At 32.9% G+C, this 21,960-nt stretch overlaps 1 protein-coding gene across 1 annotated transcript in view; it reads right to left on the bottom strand.

Moving 5' to 3' along the window:
* Positions 1 to 20,928, bottom strand: part of LOC148601593 (uncharacterized) — a 28,512-nt gene extending 7,584 nt beyond the window's left edge. The window contains exons 1-8 of the mRNA XM_088555935.1: positions 20,807 to 20,928; positions 20,457 to 20,610; positions 16,272 to 16,513; positions 14,150 to 14,303; positions 13,569 to 13,801; positions 12,832 to 12,985; positions 9,620 to 9,849; positions 9,102 to 9,152 (exon numbers count right to left, since the gene is read on the bottom strand). Of these exons, the coding sequence (XP_088412061.1) occupies positions 9,102 to 9,152; positions 9,620 to 9,849; positions 12,832 to 12,985; positions 13,569 to 13,801; positions 14,150 to 14,303; positions 16,272 to 16,513; positions 20,457 to 20,610; positions 20,807 to 20,879 (1,291 nt within the window). The 5' untranslated portion in view covers positions 20,880 to 20,928. The remainder of the gene's footprint in view (positions 1 to 9,101; positions 9,153 to 9,619; positions 9,850 to 12,831; positions 12,986 to 13,568; positions 13,802 to 14,149; positions 14,304 to 16,271; positions 16,514 to 20,456; positions 20,611 to 20,806) is intronic.
* Between the last annotated feature and the right edge of the window lie 1,032 nt (positions 20,929 to 21,960).

Genomic DNA, 21,960 nt, shown 5'->3' with positions numbered 1-21,960 from the left:
GCATTTGAAATAATATGATTTGATTGACTGAGAATTTGAATGGGAAAACTTTTGCATTTAAGTCTATTTAGCTAACTTTTAAACATACTATTTTGTTTTTATACATTATATTAAACCGCTTCAACAAGCACATTAGAGAATTTGGATTTAGTATATAATATTAAAATAGTTTTATATCGAGGAGTTGTTTTATGTGTATCTATTTAGAGGAAAAGCGTGTAATATCTTCTGATCTTCATAACGAAACCCAAAGGGAGGATTCTTGTTGATCTACAACTATTGATGGATGTTAACTTTCACAGGAAAAATCGCAAAATGTATTTCCATATGTTTCAAAATATATGTAAACATAGACCTGCGATCACTTCTAACCTCTCTTCAATTCCGTCAGGATTGGCTGTCATAGAACGGTTTTAAACTGTCAAAAACTGTTCTGACCCGCGACACATCTTGTCAGGATCTGTCAGGGCTTTGGACAACTCTGTCATTATCTGTCATGGGTCGTGACACCCTCCTGTAATGAATTGCCCTAGGTAGAACTGAGACGTGGATTAGAAGAGTCCCTGACTGATCTGGAGAGATTCTGACAGTCACTAGCCAGAAAATACTTCTCCGACTGAATTACATACAGTACATGTACGTGATTCAGAAAAAAGGCGTAGCACCCGAATCCCGATTCGTACGTCAGGAAGGAAATCCTGATATGTTTCAAATTGTTTTCTGGCACGCGCAGCACCAACAAAATAAATGCTTGCCATACCAAATGCTAACACCCTGACTTTAAAGAATTTGGACTGAATTTGTGTCGCAGTCACCATTGCGATACTGGGTACATACATTCTGCTTATATTGACTATTCTAAACATTTTAAACAAAAAAAAATGAGACCTTCATGAAACCTTAAAGTGTTCACACTCATACATTTTGCAAGAATATGGCATTTTTGAAGAATTTTGAGTATGTGTGTCGAAGTCTCCCTTATGATAGTTACATCGAAACAAATAGCATTTTAGTAAATAATTTAAAACCCTCATGAAAATTAAAAGCCTACGCACTCTTACACTTTGTAGAAATTTGGCATTTTAGTCATTGATTTTGGACCCTTTCGGAATTTAAACGTGCAGATACTCATACATTTTTCAAGAACATGACATTTTGATAGAATTTTGACTCAAATTTATGTGTCGCTGCCCCAACATGATAGTTACATTGAAAAAAATTTAAATTTAGTCAATAATTTCAGATCCTTGTTGAAATTAAACGTAACTGCAGTCATACATTCTGCAAAAATGCCAATTTTAAGAATTTTGATATAAATTGTGTGTCACAGTTACCAATATGATATTTATACTTACATTTTTTACATTTTAAATACATTGTAGTAATTTTATACCCTTTTGGAATTTAAAAGTGCTCACTCTCATACCTTTTGCAAGAATATGAAATTTTAAAATAATTTTTACTCAAATTTATACGTCGCAGTCCTCTACATGATAGTTATATGGAAAAATTTAGCATTTTAGTCAATAATTTTATACCCTAATGGAAATTGAAAGTGCTCGCATTCATACATTTTGCAAGAATATGACATTTTTCAATAATTTTGACTCAAATATATATATGTTGCAGCCACCCAAGTGATAGTTGTATTGAAATATTTAGCATTTTTGTTATTGATTTTAGATCCTTGTTAAAAAATGACCGCACTCATACATTTTGCTAAAATATGTCAATTTTAAGAAGTTTGATTGAAATATATGCGTCACAGCTACCCACATGATAGCTATATGGAATATTTTGACATTTTATTCAAATTCAAGTGTTTGCAGTCATACATTTTGCAAGAATATGATGTTTTTAAGGAATTTTGGCTCAAAGTTATATCTTGAAGCCACCCACATGATAGTTACATTGAAAAAGTTAGCATTTTAGTCAATAGTTTTAGACCTATACGGAAATCAAAAGGGCTCACAATCATAAATTTTGTAGAAATATGTAAATTTTTCGAATTTTGACTGAAATAAAAGTGTCAGAGTCATTAATATGAAACTAATATTTACAATTCTACATATTCAACATTAATTGTAGACCATATAGGTAAATTGGAAGTGCTCACTCTCCTATGTTTTGGCTAAATATGGCATTTTTAATAATTGTGAGCGCAGTTTAAAGGTAGCAGTCACCCATTTAATGCTGAAATTATCAATTTTAACATTTCATAGAATGATTTGAGATTTAAATGTACTTGCACTCAAAAATTACTTAGTCAACCCTGAACTTTGTGAAAAATACCTCACATCTGAAAGTTATCGGTTACCGTTTTTTAGCATAGAAGAAATTCATAGACGTTTGATTAATTATTTATGAATAAATTAAATATAATTACAGGTATATGACAGAATGTAAAAAAAATAAACGTTTTTGTTTTTGAACGATGATCCGATGAGTGACTGGGTCGTGAGCGACGCATGTTGGAAAATGAACCTCCGAGTAATTGAGGGATAATTATCACGATGAGCTTTAATTGGAAATTCAATATCACTTTTTAAACCAAGCTCTTTTCTAATCGGATTTGCTAATTTACATTACGTCATGCAGTGATTAATCGGGGATTTCCTGTTCACGTAGAATAGATATTTCGGTGTCAGGAACTGTCCAGGGCTTTGGCAGTTTAAAACAGTCTTTTATTTGCCGGCACCCAAGACAGTATTTGACAGGACCTGTCAGGGAATATGGCAAAATGTGTTCTGACTCAAGATATACTCTGTCAGACCCTGTCAGACCCTGTCAGGATCTGTCAGGATTTCCATTTTATCTGCTGTCGTAGAACAGTTTTCCTGACAGATTCTAACATAATTAAAGAGAGGTTAGAAGTTATAATAACTGTATGTTTATGACCGGTAATAGTATACAAAATTGTGTGCATATCAATGAACGGACACCATGATGGTCCATTTACAATGAACAAAAAAGAAAACAAACATCTAAAAAAAATTTGATACAAAGTATTTCTCACCTTCCTGGTAAAATAAATGTTATAGGATCCAAATAGTTTGATTTTTAATTCATGTGTCCCGAAAATGAAATAAAGGAACAATCTGATATGTTAAAGACCTTGCGAAATCAGCGCTTAAAAAACAAATAATATATGTTATGAAGTGGTTAAGTTGTGCGCAAATATGAATAATAAATAAGTGAACCATAACCATAATTAAGTACCATTCTGTGTAAGAATCAGGCAATGAGTGGCACATCAATTTCTCGAATTTTGGCTTAAAATATATTCAGTACATCTAGAAAATAACCAAAAAGCTGTTTAAGTTTATACTGAAGCATCTGCGACGTAGATATTTTTGGCTGCTTATATAGGAAAGGAGTGCGGGAAAATTTTAAAGCCATCTTTCCGTAATGCATTTCAATAAATTTTGACTAATCAATATTTCCAATAGGTAAACTTTACAAACACTTTGATGGTTATTTCTGGTTGTTATCAGGTATAATTAATTGGTTAATGCAATAAAATCTCTGCGTATTTTTTCCTTCATGTGCCACACCTTATATACCGTTTGCCCGATTGTTAGACGGAGAAGTACTTAAAAGGTTAAAATAAACTACTAGTAAATAAAAATGTCCAACAACTAGAACGTAGAACGCAGAAGAAATGCTTCAAATGTTCGACCGTACGGCCACGTTCAGAAGGATAACTCATCGATTTTAAAAACATTAATATGGACAATGACTGAAAAGGAACTAGTTGTTTTACTTAAAGGAAGAAAACTATCATATTTCTTAAAAATAATTTTTTAAAAAGAAAAGAAAAGAATCGTCAGTTTAACTTTAAATTCAAAGACATTGTTTTCCTTATAAGCGTTTATATTACAAATTTATAACTATGATGTGAAAACGTGAAAACAATTTAACAAAATATACAGACGAATGTTGGTGGTATACAAGAAGAAGAACGAATTAACGATACTATTGTGTCTTGATTTACCATTAAATGAAATTAATTCCGTTGAGTGTGAGTAAATTGGTAAAACCAATGTAACTTTTTTTTTGTAAATCAGCTACTGCACAGGCAATAAATATTATGTAAATTATAAAGGAAAGGATGATGGTCCAAAATGCCTTGTTCTGCCTACTGAAATAATTGGTAAAAAATTATCATCAATTCGGAAGAAAACTAAATAATAATATAATACATGTTGTAAATTTTCAATTTTATGCATTCAGTTTTGATTTAAAGAGTAACAATACAGAAACGAATGCACAAAAACCGCCTGGAAGGCTATTCTGTAAATAAAATAGCATTTTTTCACCCTTCTGCCACTTATTTTATAGTGAGATCCAGCGTTAGCCAAATAAGATTGAAACTTAAAGTGTGTATTTATATAGTCTTTCTACAGGAAAAAGGATCTTTTGGTTAACGCTGGATCTCTATGTGCATTTAACGAAAAAACCTTCGAAAATTACGCTTAAAGTCGCTTCAAAAATGTCCAACTTTACCTGTACATGTATCATGTGACCTAGCTAACCGTCACACGATTAAGAACATGGCCATTCTACTTACACTGTAGCAAGTGGAGTACATATATTAATTAAAGAGCTTTCATCTCACTTTTATGCCAAAGAATGAAAAAGAGTAATCAAGGGAATCAAGGTTATAGCGGTAATCAAAAGAATGTAATCCAGGGACAAAGACCAGACATGGAAAACAGACATACACAACAAAGAACATGAAGTAACTAAAATCATACATACAAAGTAACAAAAGTAATAGAGCAACTCGGACTCCACTAAAAACTAGGAGCATGGACCAGGTGCACCGGTAGGGTAAGCGTCCTCTGCTTCTCTGGAAACACCCGCCGAGTTGCTCACAAAAAGTCAAGTCCGGGGTAGACAAACGAGGGAAGGAAAATTATGACCCGTTGAATAAATCAGTTTTAATGGTGCTGATAGATACACCATAACGATCCACGAGTTCATGATAACGATCATAAAACTTCTGTAGTGATGACTTCAATCTTGTAGCAACATAACCCTGTTCCAGGAAAAAAAGTCTAAAATAATCTTTGATCAGACGTCGATTTTGATATAGCCACTGCTATGAACATGCATGCATGTACGTGAATGCACTTATATACTTCGAACCGCGTTACTGTTCTTTACGTGGGATTTTATCTATGAATTTAATATTTTAATCCAATAGTTTTGAATATCTTTTTGCTCAAATTCCCAACTTGCGGACCAACATTTTGTCAACATTTATCTCCCTTTGTAGCAGGTATCTATTCGGAACACGTAAGGTTTTCCATCCGATATCGACGATACTTTAGAAAATCTCGAACGTCAAAAGGGAATTTCTCGTTCTACTGACCCTGCCATAAATTTTCTTTACCCGGGATACAAATGAAAATCATCTTTATGTAACCTACCAACAAAATGAAACACCCTGTAATTTTTTTTTTAGTTTGTCTGCTGGGGAGTCCGTTATCATTCGAGTTACCTCTTTTTTCTGCGCCCGAATCCGAACATCGATTATAGAGACTTTGAAATTGTACCTGCTCTTACGGGAGGTAACTCTGCAAAACAGCATAAAATATGGCTGTATCCCGAGTTCCGCAAATAGGAAATACCCGTATAAATCTCCTCGATAAAAAAATTGTTCTACATTTTGATTTACTTTTGCGTGAAACCAAGTACAAAAATGAAATGCTTTAAATAAGCTCGTATAAGCACTATAGTGTATAGAAACCTGTAGCACGCTGTCTAAAGATAATTTTGTTTGTAATAAATGCTGCAAAGCATTTTATATCCTTCTGCGACCGGGCAAAGTTGGAAACACTGTTATAATATATATCAAGCGCGAATAAAGCTTTTAATTGCTTCTGTTTTTTTTTTTATTTTTTTTATTTTGAAAGTAGAAAAATTAAAAGCCGTTTGCATTGTTTTCCTGTAAAACTATCCAGGCTCTGGGTATTAATCTATTACAATGATTAAGCGCAGTTCTATATAAAGAAATTCTTTCAAAACTGCTTTCTTTATCCGGGAAAAATCTTCAATACATATACACTTATAATGCACACATATCAAACATGTCCTTACATGTATTCGATGATGCAAATTTAATATATGCAAAATGCTGGTCAATTGTACGCAATTTTGTGTGTATAAAATCATGTTGCTTAAGTTTCTTGTATATAAAGTAAATATTACAACATTTCTTTCGTATTTAGTGTACACCTACACATACGCCAACAATCATGTAGACACTTAAAATACCCGTTTTTATATCAAAGCTGTTACCTGAGGAAGTACTATGACGCTCCGCTCAGGAGGAGCATGGATGTGCATGTAAATTCGTCATGTTTATGTGTAAATATCTGTGCTTGATAGCCGACATGTTGTTTTAGTATTTGTTATAACAGGTCTTATATAATATTTGTGCCAAGCGGACCTTTCATGCTAATGTTTCATTTTTATTTTTCTCATTTATATATTTTAAAACTTCGCAAATATTATAGAAATTATTGATTTAACTAAAAGTATTGATAAGTTTATCAACAATGATTGGTGCATGTACGTGCTTATTGTTTTTCCGCTATTGTACTCGGAATACTTTTAACACTTTGCTCAGGGATCCGTCTGTTTGTCTGTCTGTCTGTCTGTCTGTCTGTCTGTAGTTAAGCACGAGAATCATTATTGACTTTTAAGTGGTTATGAAGATTTATATGGTCACTCATGCAGTGTTATTATGTAGTTGAGGAGAAACAGTAACACATGATTTGTATATTTGCCCCATCTCGATGTGATGATTCTGTTTTCAGCGTCACATACTCTGAGACTCAATGATTTTCAATATTTTTTTTTTATATTTTATACAAGTTTGATTCAAGTAAAACGATATTTTACTGAAGGGGAGACAAAAATGATTAATAGCCTTACGCTTTATAAAATGTAGAAGTTACTGGGCTAAGTGCGCGACTGCACCAATTCGAAACTACCCAACGAATTGTTACATCGGGCACTGAAGATGAATTAATATATATATACCTCCTTAATTTGAAGCTTCAAAGCTCAATTCATGCGCAAACCAAAAACAATACAATATTTTTCTGGCTGATTGTAGAGCGCAAAACTATAAAGTATTAATACTACATGTATGATATGGCATCATATTATATTTAATTGATAAAAACACACACACACACAACAGATAGACATTTAACAGAAGAGAAATACTTTGTACGTGTATGCCTCTATCACAGGAATTTCCTCCACATCTTGTTACTACATGTCTAACAAATTGCGTAAAACATATCACTAAGGTGTAATTGTTTTTACTTTATTCAACATATGCTAATTGAATATGCATATTACTTTGTTTATTTCTTTTACAAACAAAATAAATTTTCTCTTTTGATTTCGTTAAAAATGATGATGAAATAAAGTGTTTTAATTTAAAAAATGGAACAATTTTGAGTTTATTAAAGGGAGATAATTTCATTTCTTCTAGTAGGCGCTACAGCGCCTTATGTACCCTCATCCTTTGCTTAGAGAATTCTTAAGTAAAATTCAGGCATGTATAGTAGTAACATTCATTTCTGCTGATATAATCGTGATTGCTAAAACATTTTACATGGGCTTGTACATAATTCATACTTGCTGCTGGGGCTGTTGTCATTGTCGAAGTTGTAGAATGGTCCCAACTGCACGCATTTTTTTTTCAACAAAAGTATCTACATATTTATGACATGTGGGATTAATGTATACATGTAGAGCGTAAATTTACCTACTACTGAAAGATGAGTAGCATTCCATGATAACTTAATATTTCTATTTGAGTTTTGAATTTGGCATTTTTTTTCCTCTTATGTCTGCTTTATATACTAGTCTCAGTAATAAACATATCACAAATCGGTATTTTTTTTGTATTTTATAAACAATAATCCCATATGTGGAATTATGTTCAATGCTTTATTTCATTGTTAAGGGAGGGGTCTCTACGAATCGTTGCATTTTGCCTGTTCCTCAGCATTATACCCATACACAGTTTGTTAGCATTACATTGTATATGACTATACCTAGTGACCTTATAAGGCTTTCAATTACAGAACCATGCGAGAAACAAGTAGGTAAAAACAGAAAACGTATTTTCGCTGAAATGATTTTGTAAAATGAACGTATTCACAGATATTTTATACTAGTGTTTTATATTTTTTTTGTTTGTTTATGTTTTCGTTTTTTTATTTTTTTTGTTTTGTTTTTTTTTTTTTGTTGTTGTTTTGTTGTTTTGTTTTTTTGTTTTGGTTTGATTTTATTTTGTTTTTTGTTTTGTTTTTTTTTTGTTTGTTTTGTTTTTATGTTTGTTTTGTTTTTATAATTAGTTTTTCATAGTCCTACATATCATTTTCATGTGTACTTTATCCGCGCTTATTGACTATTTTCGAACACAGCAAAAAGTATTAGATCGTAAAAATAATATTTGTTTCAGTAGTAACAGTCTGTTTCTTTCACCAGCTACAACCCATCACATTCAGCCAACTGAATTAAAGATCCCTTTACTATATAATTGTAGTGTATACATTGGTGAGAATTTTGAATTTTTATATTTTGGATTTTTAATTCCGACCTGATCATTGTAAACTGCTGAAACATGGTAATGTTGCTACATGATTGAAGTCATCATTACATAGGCTTTATGGTCGCACGCGTCCCCATGAACTCGTGGATCGTTACGGTGAATCCATCCGAACCATGAAAACTGATTTGTTCAACGCGTCATAGTTTTCCTTCCCTCTTTCGTCTACCCAGACTTGACTTTTTATGAGCAACTCGGTGGGTGTTTTCTAGAAAAGCAGACACATACCCTACCGGTGCATGTGATCCCCAGTTTTTAGTGGAGTCCGAGTTGTTCATTTACTTTTGTTAACTTTGTATGAATCAATTTAGTTATTATATGCTCATTCTTGTGTTTTCCTGTTTTCCTGTTTGTCTGTTTTCCTTGTCTGGTCTTTGTCCCTGGATTACATTCTTTTGATTTCTGCTAGAATCTTGGTTCCCTTGATTATTTTTTGATGTGTTTGGACATTAAATCATACTTGTTTGCGAGGTTGTTGTCGTCGTTGTCATAGTTGTGGTTGTAATGCCATCTGCAAAATGATAAATATCGAATATATAAACATACGCGTACGCATTAAGACAAGTAGGGTTGATAATGTCATATCAGTTTATTTTATTTTTTATTTGCATGTGAAGAAATATCATAAGATTTCTGTTCATATTTAATCTTGCATCCTACATTTCGTGTATATGTTGTATATATATGTTATGTTTTTTTTTGTGAAAGGTTCCTGCTTTTGTTTCGTTTTTGTTTTTTGTTGTTGTTCTTTTTGTTTTGTTTTGTTTTTTTTTTTTTGGTGTCTTTTTTGGGGGTTTTTTTTTTGTTGTTTTTTTTTGTTTTGTTTATTCCCATTACTGTATTTGTTTTGTTTAATTATTATTTTTTTCCTTAATTGTTTGCGATATTATGAGCAGTTATATAAACCAAAATATCATGGTATCAAACTTACTCACGTATGTTACCGCCACGCTCCAAACTAACAGAGTACGTACGTACCATTCATGCAAAGAGCTTTATATGTTTCCCCACATCGCGAAGTCCTCCATAACAAATCCTTCATACTGACACAGTTCATTGTATGTGGGCAATCAGTTCCGTCAATTCCACTAGCACAACGTGGATTCGAGGTGTCCCAGTGGGTATTAGCACCTAATATCGTCGAATCTACCCATCGAAAGTCACTTGCATCTATATTCCACATTAGACCTATCCAGAAATCAAGCGAACTGAAAGATAAAGTATCGTATATTGACAATTAATGTATTACCCTATCGCACAATTGAGCTTATAACATATCTGGATGTGAAATGGACGTTTTTGTCCCTTTAATATCATCTGATTTTGCATGCCACTATCAGCCCCATCTGATACCTGCTTATTGGCAAGTCGTCAACAGCAGCGTCATCGATATCAGCACATCATCATAAATGGAAACGTCAACGGTAAATGCAAGTAACTTTCTAGTTATAAATCAAACAGTTTGCTTATAAATAAGAATTTGAAAGTTCTTTATATTGATTTAAATATGTAATAAAAAGATCATGACTTTTGAAAAACTATTGACCAAACTTTACGAAAAACGTGATGACTTTTCATTCAGAATTGTCAACTTTCCTTTCATCTGTGGCAACATCCCTTCGGCTCCTGCGTATGGAGTGTTCATATCACATTTGATACGTTATGCCAGAGCTTGACGAAACTACGCAGACTTTTTGTATCGCGCTAGAACTCTAAGAAATAGGCTTCTTTAACAAACAGGGTTATGTTGCTACAAGATTGAAGTCATCAAGACAGAAGTTTTATGGTCGTCATCATGAACTCATGGATCGTTATGGTGTATCCATCAGCACGAAGAAAACTGATTTATTCAACGGGTCATAGTTTTCCTTTCCTCGTTTGTCTACCCCGGACTTGACTTTTTATGAGCAACTCGGCGGGTGTTTCTAGAAAAGCAGAGGACGCTTACCCTACCGGTGCACCTGGTCCATGCTCCCAGTTTTTAGTGGAGTCCGAGTTGCTCATTTACTTTTGTTTCTTTGTATGTATGATTTTAGTTACTTTATGTTCTTTGTTGTGTATGTCTGTTTTCCATGTCTGGTCTTTGTCCCTGGATTACATTCTTTTGATTACCGCTATAACCTTGGTTCCCTTGATTACTTTTGCATTGCTCCGTGTCATCTATTGCATCAACTTGTTGATACAAGGCAAGAAACACAAATATCAATGTAATAATCTATAGTTATACCTTTGTCCGATATTCTACATTGTCATGAAATCATTACCCGTATCGCAGTTTCTCCCGTTCATGGTATGCATATATTGCACATCGTCAAATGTTTATTGCCCGTATCGCATACTTTCATTGGGTTGATTATCCATTTATGGTATTAAACATTACCATAAAGTTGTTATTACTTGTTTTGCACACTTTCATTGCGTTTATTACCCTTTACGGTATTGAACATCGTCAAAGTATTGAGCACTTTCATTGCGTTTATTACACTTTACGGTATTGCACATCCTCAGAGTATTGCACACTTTCATTGAGTTTATTACCCGTTTGCAATATTGCGCTTATATTTCAGTGAGTTTATGTCCCTTTTACGGTATTACACATCGTTAAAAATAGTATTACCCGTATCGCATACTTTCATTGAATTTATTACACGTTTTCGGGTTAGCACATTGACAAAAAAGTTTTTTTAAATAACGGGCATTTACACTTTTAATCGGTAAATGTCCGTTTACAGTATCGTAATTTTCATAAAGTTTATTACAAATTCATTTCAGTTATTACCCTATTGCACTATATTTCATACAACGCACTGTAAAAGAGTTAATTTCCCGCTACTGTTAAGCACTCTGTCATATACAGGACCATAAATGATTGCATTTATTTTCGTGAATGTTGACCCTAGTGGATATATGAAATTGCTAGTGTGATATTCTGCAATGGACAATATTTACCAATGTGAATACAATAATTTTAAGGCATCCCATGTGTTTGTATGGAGAAAATCATTTTGTAATAATTATTTTCATTCATTAGTATTGAACTAGAAGTCAAGTATTGATCCAAACTTTTAGATTTGTTCTAGTGCAATATACATGTTGCTTCATTTTTTTTAATGAGCCATTAAGATTACTGTCGATATGATAATTATCTATATCATATCAATCACGCAATTATTTATGGAATGATAGGAATCCACTATTGTCAACACTTGAAAACAATGCAATACTACCAGGGTTAATTTCGAAAGCATCGATATGTTTCGACAAGGAGTATGATAGCTTTCTAGTAGACTTGAGACGACTTCAAAGTGGATCGAGTACTTCAACGTGTTTTTGCACGACAAAAACTACTATGACATTTTCGCTTCACTTTCGTAGTACAAGTAGTAGTAAGTTGTTAAATATAGTGATTTTCAAACAGTGTTTCCAAGACTATAGGTTAAATTTCTATAGATATTCGTTATGAGGACTCTGTCTTCTAGAATTATATTTCGTTATCTGTACTGCACACAGTCATAGAATATCAAATGCTTGATAACTCACTATGCACTTTTATAGTTAACTTTAAAGAAAGATGTTAGTTTTTCAAATGTCTTCGGAAACAAGATGGCATGTTCTCATTTTTCTCGTTACATAATCAATCAAAACGAAAATTTCGGCCATGTCACAGGCAGTTTGTGATTTTGCAAAGAAATATCGCAATGACAGTTGTGGAAAATGATGGATGTATTTTTCCTGAATGAAAGTATATTTCTTGTTAAATACGGCATTTTATGGAAGGAGCAAGTACATTTACCTCAATAATGAATCTTTGAGATGTCTTTCTCATATGCAAAACAATACAATCCCAGTATTAAGACGTGTATCAGAATTTCAAGACCTGCTAAGTCCACACTTCATGAGTGCAATCAAAATATTTATTTGCTAATACCGGTATTCGAATCGATACAAGTAATATTTACCTTATAATATATCGACCAAGTATCTGCTTTGTTTACTTCGATATTTAAATTCAACATTTGTCATTTCATACGAACTACATTAAGCAGTGTACCTTTCCATGGACAGTGACAGTCTCCCTTATGCTAGAAAAACTGGTTTATTATATAGAAAAACACCAGTGGAAATCACCGGGGTCTCCTTTATTAAGGCCAGTCAGGGTCTAAATTTTGTCACTGTGCTATCTTACTTACGTATACCCAATTGATGTCAGATAATCTTCTGCAGCATTAAAAGTGTTCGCGTCTTTGATTATTGCTAACGTCATTCCTAATTCAACACATCTATCTCTTGAATCTGGCCAGCTACCTGCATCTGTCACTATAGAGAACTGTAAAAAGCTTGAACCTAAAGCATATAAATGAGATGACAATTTAAAAAAAAGCCAACAATAATAGCCAAAATAGTCCAGTCTGTTTCTTTTATCCGGTTAGCCTAAGTTCATTCCAATAAATCTTTTTGATAATAGAACCACTAGACCAGACACCGGTATTTCGAATTTAATACTTAATACCACTAACGCTGACGTCACCAAACTGTGCCACAATAATTAAAACAACAAACCTCACCAATGATAACAAAAGCTTTTAAGAGACTACAACCATTCTAATGCGATACAAGAGGATATTTGAATGACTTCTACTGTATAATTAACATTCGTTTTACCCTGCGACCCTCAACCACTATATAAAATGTTTTATTTGTTATTAAAATTGTAGTTTGTTAATTACTTTTTTTCAATTTTATATTCGGATTGAAGTCTACCTCTGTATTTGTTTCTGATGGTGCTGATGAGAAATTATTCCTTAAAATCTGTGTACAGCATACCGAAATTTGCAGTATTGATATGAGTGGTACATTTTTGTACCTGATTTTAGTTATTTTACAAGTCATGGACATATATTATAGTAATTAAAAACCGAAAACTTACTTATACAAAGTGCTTGAAATGTTTCGCTACATCGAGACGTCCTCCATAACATATTTTTCATACTGACGCAGTTCATTGTATGCAGACAATCAGTTCCATTAGTTGCTTCCGTGCAACGTGGATTAGAAGTGTTCCAGTAGATAATCGCTCCTAGTGTTGTAAAATCGACCCACTGAAAGGTCATAGGATTTCTGTTGATATTCCATTTAAGACCAATCCAGACATCAAGTGAACTGAAACAGTAGTTTATTACGTAAAAATCGTTTTCAGTATCGCATGCTATCATTTATAAAGGACAGTACGTTTTCATTAGCTCCCAATTTCTTGAAGGTACGTACATCACTTTGGAAAGCTCTAATGTCGATATCTTCATACTTAAAATTATTATATCATAGGATGACGATGAAAAAAAAACTTCACTATTTTATACTGAAATAGGATTTGGTAAAAATTCTGATAAATATGTACTTGGATGTAGGAAACTAAATACAAATCGGTCCTCTGTTTCGGATCAAAACGAATAAAACAAACAAGACTTACATGCCCTATTGTGAAAGGAAATTGTTTGCTCTCTTACTTACGTATAACCATTTGATGTGAGATAAGCCTCTACTGCATTATAAGTGGTTGCGTCTTTGATTATCGCTAACTTCATTCCTAACTCCACACATTTATCACGTGCATGGGCCCAGTTTCCCATTTCTGTCACTATAGAGAACTGTAAAGTGTCAGAACCTAAAACGTAAATGTGAAAGGAGTTGCAAGTATGAAAGTGTCAGTCATTGTAAGTATCAAGCAGTGGTTGAAACAATGTTAAAATATTCCAAAACTATGACAGTGGAGTTTGTCTATATACCCCGTTAGAATCAAGAATCCAGAAAAAAATTTTTAGAAATGCTCACAAATTTGATACCCCCACAATCCCCTATTTCCAAACCTTTTAATTCCAAAAGAATATTGATCAAAATTCAACTAGGGAGGTGCACAATGGGAATATATCATAAAAGTTCGGTGAAAGTTTCATAAAATTTAATTAATTAATGTAGGGGAGTAACGGATAAGAGATGGGTACCTCCCTGCATTACGGAGGGTAGGAAGTGTGGACGGAAAGACAAACTGATACCTCTATTACTACAAACCCCTCCCACTTAAAGTGGTGGTATAATAAAGACAATATTTTCCATATCATATTAATAAAACAATTTCATTAGCATGCACTGCAAATAAATATTTCAGTGGCAAATAATTTTGTCAAAACCTCAATTTTCTAACTTCGTAATAAAAGATATTCACAACCAGCCGAAGTTCCATAGAAGGAATAGTGACACTTCCTAAACAGACAAGACTTCCTTGAGTGTAAATTTCTTGTTAGAACGGAAAATTACAATTCAGATTTTTCACAAGAATAAGCGAATGAAGTACGTCACACCATTCATTTCTTTCCATGCGAACCTTAAACATAGCATATATCTTTGTGTTTGTATCTATTATACCTACTGTGCGTTTTGATTTGTCCCTGGATAACAATTTTTTTATTACCGCTATAAACTTGGTTCCCTTGATTACTCTTTTTATGAGTGATTTTACAAATTATGGACATGCATTATGGTAATTAAAATTCTTTTGGAAATGAGTTCAAGGGTGTGTTCCGTATTTTTTTTTTATTGTTTTGTCTAGATTTGTTTGTTTGTATGTATTTTGTGTTGGTTTAGGGCTGTGCTTTGTTGTTCGTTTGAAAATTTGAAAGGTATTTTGAGAAAATATTCCAGATATTCTCAATTTCTAGGAAAATGATGTCGACCTGTGATTTTCTAGATTTGTTCTGTTTGGAAGGTTTACTTACTGTAATATCACTTTTCACATTTGCAAGTGTTACAACAATGACCAGAGTAATCGCAGACAGCCTTTTTTTTTTTGAATAATTGTGTGTCTTTTTTAAATAAGAATTATGATGAATATTTGATTAATGATTTTTTATAACGTATATTAGTAATTAGGACTACAAACTTTGCTTTTTTCAGAAACAAAGTTGAATAAGGGGTGTATCAAATGGAATGTTCTTTTAAAGGTCAATGTACTTCTTTAATTGGTTTACAGTAGCTGACTCTAACATAGCATTACATCGGAAAAAAAAACAGACCTGAAGACTCAGGTTCAAGATCACGGGATGAGCTTGCAAACTGTAACATGCATCTGTCTGTCAATTGGTAACAAAACAAAAAATTACCAAGGTCACATTAGATAAATAAGTCCTGGTATAAATGGTTATAATTATACCATAGGATAATGATGGACTATTGGATACAATTTTGATTCCGTTGTTACTAAATGTATAACAAAGGTGTATAGATTCATAAATGGATTAAAACACCACAATGAAACGATTGTATGCTATAAACATAATAAAATTGGTCCAAACGAAACCGATTTCAAAAAATTGATAAACAAATGAAAGATTCACCTTAATTATGAACCAAAATTTTTAAAAAAATGCAATATCACACACAACTAGAACCGCGTGGGATTTGCACAGGAAAGATATAAACAGTTGATTTTCAAATGCACCAACAGTTCCAAATATCGGAAAACGGCGCTGAAAACATTTGGTCAGGAGTAGTTTGCTAAACCCAAAATTGAATTACCTCCTGTTTGTACTGTTTTACCAGTCACCGAGATTCGGGAACGCGCGGAGTAAGCAGTTACCTTTCAAACATAGTGGCTGAAATTCTTCGTCACATATACTAGTCCTCCATGACGTGCCACTCATTGAGACGCAATCACTGTTATATGTCGATGGACAATTTGGGTGTGTTTCTTCTGCTCCAGTCATACAATCTGGCTCCAAAGCATCCCATGGTGAGTTCGCCCCAATCATTGCATTATCAATCCAATGAAAAGACTCTAAATTTCGATTCCACTTCAGACCGATCCAAACTTCTGGTGACCTGATATAGGAGTGTGTTTTATTGATATAAATTAACCTGATATTAATCGAATGTGATAAAAGCATATCTTATGAAAAATGCAAGGTGGATCCAGATATTTATAAAAGCGGACTGGAGTAAGATTTTAAAAAAGATAAATAAGTAGTACTAATTTTTGCCGAATTTTTGCACCATTTTTTTTTCACAAAAAGGAGGGTTGCAATCCCCAACCCTCGTTATGAATCATTCGTTACTATATACGGGTATTTATTTGAATTTCCTTTGATGTTTGTTTGTAAACTTTGTAAAATTTTAGCACCATTCCCCTTCTGCTGTCTTCGTTGATTTTTTTAAACTTTTGTATTGATGGGTTTCAGTTACATGTGTCAGATGTAAAACATTGCATTATTATTGTATTTAGATCACGATGTACAGTAATTATGTCACAATTACATAGGATATGGAAATACATAAAAGGTCTCTTTGTCAATTTTGGCACTTCTAAAATTCCACAATTATCCTTAAAGACACCATACAAGATTTTTAGCTGATTTGGGTTCACATCTTGAAAAAAAACATACAAGTAAAAAAGCGGCTTTCAGTTGTTGAAAAGATTTGTACACAGGAGAACAACAATCTGGGTAAAAACACTTTAGGTGCCTCCGAATTTGCCTAAACACTTTTACAGTGACTTTCCGACAACCATGACAGTCTTTTTTTACCAATCTGGTTAACAATTCGATGGATTGACAAAGCTATTGGGACATTTAAACTGACCAGTTGTAATTTGAAAGAGTTGATGAATACTCACTTATGAATCTTTTCATAGCTAGCTCCTAGTTATTTAAAATCTGAAGCAGCTACCCGGGTTATTCTATTTATCATTGGTGAGGGGAGTTCAAATTAATACATTATATTTTGTTTTTGTATTTTGTTGACAAGGTTGATTTAGAATAGTATATTAAAGTACTTATTTTACCTTAACTACATTGCACAGAAGTTTTAAATATTATTTTAAAAATGAGACCTCAATCAGTACTTATTCCCTCCTTCATAAAACTGGAATAGGCCTACCAGTGTGCCATTTTAATGGAAAGTATATGATTCATACTATAGTTAAGGAACAAGTGTTATACAAAATGCAAACAGTTTGAGGTTCACGTGAATAACATTTTTTTGAAATAGTGCTATGAGTTTATTTTATTCAATTTTGAGTATGAGTAAGCTTAAAAGTGAATTAAGTGCTTTATCAATTGTGAAGGATTTTTATTGGAATTATGATGTTCCGGATTAATTACACTGGTTTTTATAGTTTGGGATTAAGTTTCATGTTAATAATAATTTTCATTTGTGTCATAGTTTGGGATTTAGTGCATTTCGTTTGATTGAAATTATACTTTGGGATTATAAGTGCAATGATTTTCAATGAAATTTAAGATTTGGAATAAGTGTTATATACATTGAAACTTCTTTGGATTAAGTGCAGTTCACTGAATGTATAGCTTTGGATTTAAATGATGTTTTCCTTGAAACTTTTGTGGATTATTAAATTGCAATGATTTTCATTACCGTAAACTGTAGTTTGGGATCTAGTGCAATTGTTATTTTTAAATTAAAGATTTTTGGAAGTACAGCTTGGGATAATGTGCAATGATATACATGTAACTGGAATTATATGGAGAATATTTCTTATGGCTGAAGTGCATTACATTTCATCAGAACTATATATACATTTTGTACATGTATATTTTAAATAATATAAAAATGTGTGCAAGAAATTCATAAGAATCCAAACTATTGTTAAAGTAGATACTTTGTAGGATTATATTTCAATGCATATATTTAAAAACCAGTATTCAATGGATTCAGCTTTGAGATGGGACAAATAAATAAATAGTAGCATAACATTGTAACGTCAAGTCATTGTTCATTACATGAAAGTGTTACTATTTTACTTTAATTTGCATTTTTCATATTTACTAACTACTTGGGGACCTGTGGGTCTAAAGCTTTTTTTTTCTTGGAAAAATATAAACAATATTCACAACCAATAGTACTTTTCCTGTGTTAGCAAGTACAAAAAATACAAACTATGTTAAAGACAAATTAAATTCACTCAAAACATATTGTGAGTAATATTCACAAGCTGAGGAGAAAATTCAATATAATGTGAAACATAGCCAGTATTGGCTGCCTTACACCTGACCAGGTAAATTTTTATTGGTGAGTGGCTACCTATTTGTCAACTCTTACAATAGCAACTGGTCAATGTCCCAGTAGCTTTGTCAGTCCATTGTATTGTTAACCAAATTGGTAACAAAAGACTGTCATGGTTCAAGGAAAGCCACTGTAACGTACCCATAATGAATAATCGCTTATACGAATTCCAAATTAAATATAACAAAATAATCATGATACCCAACGAATGAGTGGAATCACTTTGTTCCTCTGTGCGTCCGAATTTTGTTGCTATACTGTATTTTCTCAGCTCCCAATGGAAAGATTGATTTTAAATTTGGTGTGTAGCTTTACATAAAATTAGCACAATCATGTTGTCAGCTATATTGTTAGCTGTCTTGTTCGTGGGACTTTGCCATTTTTAGTTGCTAATATTGTTAGTGACTTCCTGCATTCGTAATTTCAGTACTTTGTATTGGCATATGACTTGCATAATTATAATTTATACTCGACGTAATTCCGCAGATCTTTGTCGTGTTTACCGCCATAGCGTCAAATATAGTTCTAGCTTCATACGAGGTAAAAATGTACCTCTTAAATATCATATTCGAGTATTCTACGTTTGTATCTTGCTTGTATGAGAACGGGAATTTTACATGAAATGATCGGTCAGCATTCAACATTACCCAGTTTCCGATTGAGGCACGGGGGTTCGTTTCAAGACTATATAGGTCATATACATCAGCACCACCCCGATATCCATGAATATTCATTGCCAGTTGTTTAATCCGGTTCCCTGGTCAATATCATAAGCGACCCAAACATCGCTACAACGTACTTCTGTCAAAAAAATCATACAGATGCGTGTGTGTGCGTGTGTGTGTGTGTTTACTTTTTTATTTTGTTTTATTATTATTATTTTTTCGCCTGTAAGAGAACAGGAATTATACATTAAAAGATGATATGATCGGTTAGTTTACAATTTATGTAATATTACCCAGTTTCCGACTCAAACACAGGGGCTCGTTACAATTGACTATATATAGGCCATATATACTATCAGGACCCCGATATCTACGTATATCCATTACCAGTCGTTTAATCTGGTTCCGGGTAATTGAAAACATTCAGGTCATCGCGGTTACAAAAGAGTATGCAATCACATCATGGGAACCAAGAATTTAAAGCATTTGCATTCGTGCCATTTCGGATGCTGAGATTAAGCCAAAATCAGTGACAGAGAATATTTGACAATTAGCGACTTTGAAGACATCAGTCTTTGATTAACTAAAGTGAATGATTGAGAATATTTTCGTCATAAAAATCATGGCTCCCAACGGATGGAATCATTTCAACTTTAGTTCGTGACTTAATGTAGATAGGGCATAAGTTAAAAGTTATTTTGGGAGCTGTCCGATATCAACTTCCTATACGAGTGGGTTATGCCCAGTAAAATAACACGTGCAACGCAATTTTTCTTCCTGGTGCTTATAAATAATCAATTTATGCCTTTTAAAACGTCTAGTTTAAGGAAATAGACCTCGAGTAAGGGAATTTAGTGATATGTTTGTATCACATTTAATTTCATCAAAGCCTTTCAAATTTTCATTTGAAACGGAATGAAATCAATCCAAGCTACTTTGATGCTTACTTAAAATCGGTGTAAAATATTGAATATAAACGTTCCAATGATTTATAAGAGTTGTGTCCCTTACTCTTGGTCTATACCTGTAGTTGTACATGTGATTACCCTTTACTCAGTATATTCAAATGATCCCTTACTTACACAGTATCACTCAATGTATCCAAAATGTCAACTGCGCTATTGAAAGTTTGCGCGTCTTTGAGGATGGCTAATTTCATTCCACGGGCTATACAACTCTGTATCCCATCGTTCCATTTGCTTGCATTCAATACTACAAACAATTCATTTTCTGCACCTTAAAAATACCAAATTAAATCTCAAATCAAATCAAAATCGATCCGTTCACCAAATTCTATTTAGTTTTCTGTTATTTCGAATAATTTCGCTTCGCATTTTATACATAATTTTACTTTTCACTTTCATCTCTTTTGGCAAAGTAATCTTTTAAGTTTTCTGTTTTTTTCCTGTATAAATAAATTTTAAAATCTTACCACCAGCTTGATTTGCAGTTGTACAGGAAACCAAGAAACTCATTAAAATAAAAAACAGATTAAGTCCAATCATAGCTAAATGCAATTATTGAAAACAGTTACAAGACTTAACATAAATGCACTGAACGGTGAAATCGAAAAGACTTGTTAAATATGATATAGATAAGTTTGTTTTTGAAGCAATACGGAGCAAACTCCCGCAGTAAAGTATGAGGGTCACAAGGAGTTTCTAATTTTGCATAGGCGACATTGTTACGACCATAACAATTCATAGCAATATATATGAACGATATTTAAACCCCATAAGAGTCATACAAACAGAATAGATGATTTTCCCAACAAATTCAAAACACAACTGATTGAATTTTGTAAACTTGCTTAAAAAGCTCATATAACGGCCGCTCCATCTAAAGACTGACTGGTTATATTTTACGTTGTGTATGGATACAGACACAACAAATAACATATCAGTAGAAAGCAACAAAAGTTAAATATACAAAAAAGCAAACTTGGGCTAAACTCGGGTTAAATTGGAGACGTTTGATCAGAAGCTTCGTTATGTACTGCCTTGAATATCACGACAACTATGGCGTGCCAATCTATTTTTACGAAGATGGCCGTTATGTTCCGATAATCTAGAATTCAAAATTTTCCTCCACCTTACTCAGGAAGAGTATTTCTAGTAAAACAGATGACATTCAACCTACCGGTGGACTTGGTAGCTGCATTAAGATTTATGATTTGTTTTTGACTATTTTGTTTGCTTTTTTCCTTTTTTTTTATTTTATTTTTTTTGCTTTGTTTTTTGTTTGCTTGCTTGTTGTTGTTATTTTTTTTTTTATTTTTTATTTTATTTTTTTGTGTGTGTGTAGTCACATTTTCTAATTTACTTATAATCTTGAATCTTAATTCCATCTTTCGTCGGTTCTTATTGTTGTATGGTGTTTTTTTTCCATTTTCGAAACCTTTGCTTTGCGTTTGTCACTTGACTTTTGAATTTTCATGTGTATATAAATACTTTAAACAGAAACATCCTATGGCCCCCCATTATCATTGTCTTCTCAAGAGTGCAATAATTACTTATGCATGAATCATACATCGATAACTCTTCAAAAATATAAAAACAAACAAACATAACCAAATACGCATACTGA

Source organism: Perna viridis, chromosome 12 (assembly GCF_037379345.1).
Source record: "Perna viridis isolate PV_CMFRI_1.1 ecotype Kerala chromosome 12, ASM3737934v1, whole genome shotgun sequence".
Classification (NCBI taxonomy): domain Eukaryota; kingdom Metazoa; phylum Mollusca; class Bivalvia; order Mytilida; family Mytilidae; genus Perna; species Perna viridis.
The sequence above is the reverse complement of the archived record's forward strand: the minus strand, read 5'-3'. Positions and strand labels throughout refer to the sequence as shown.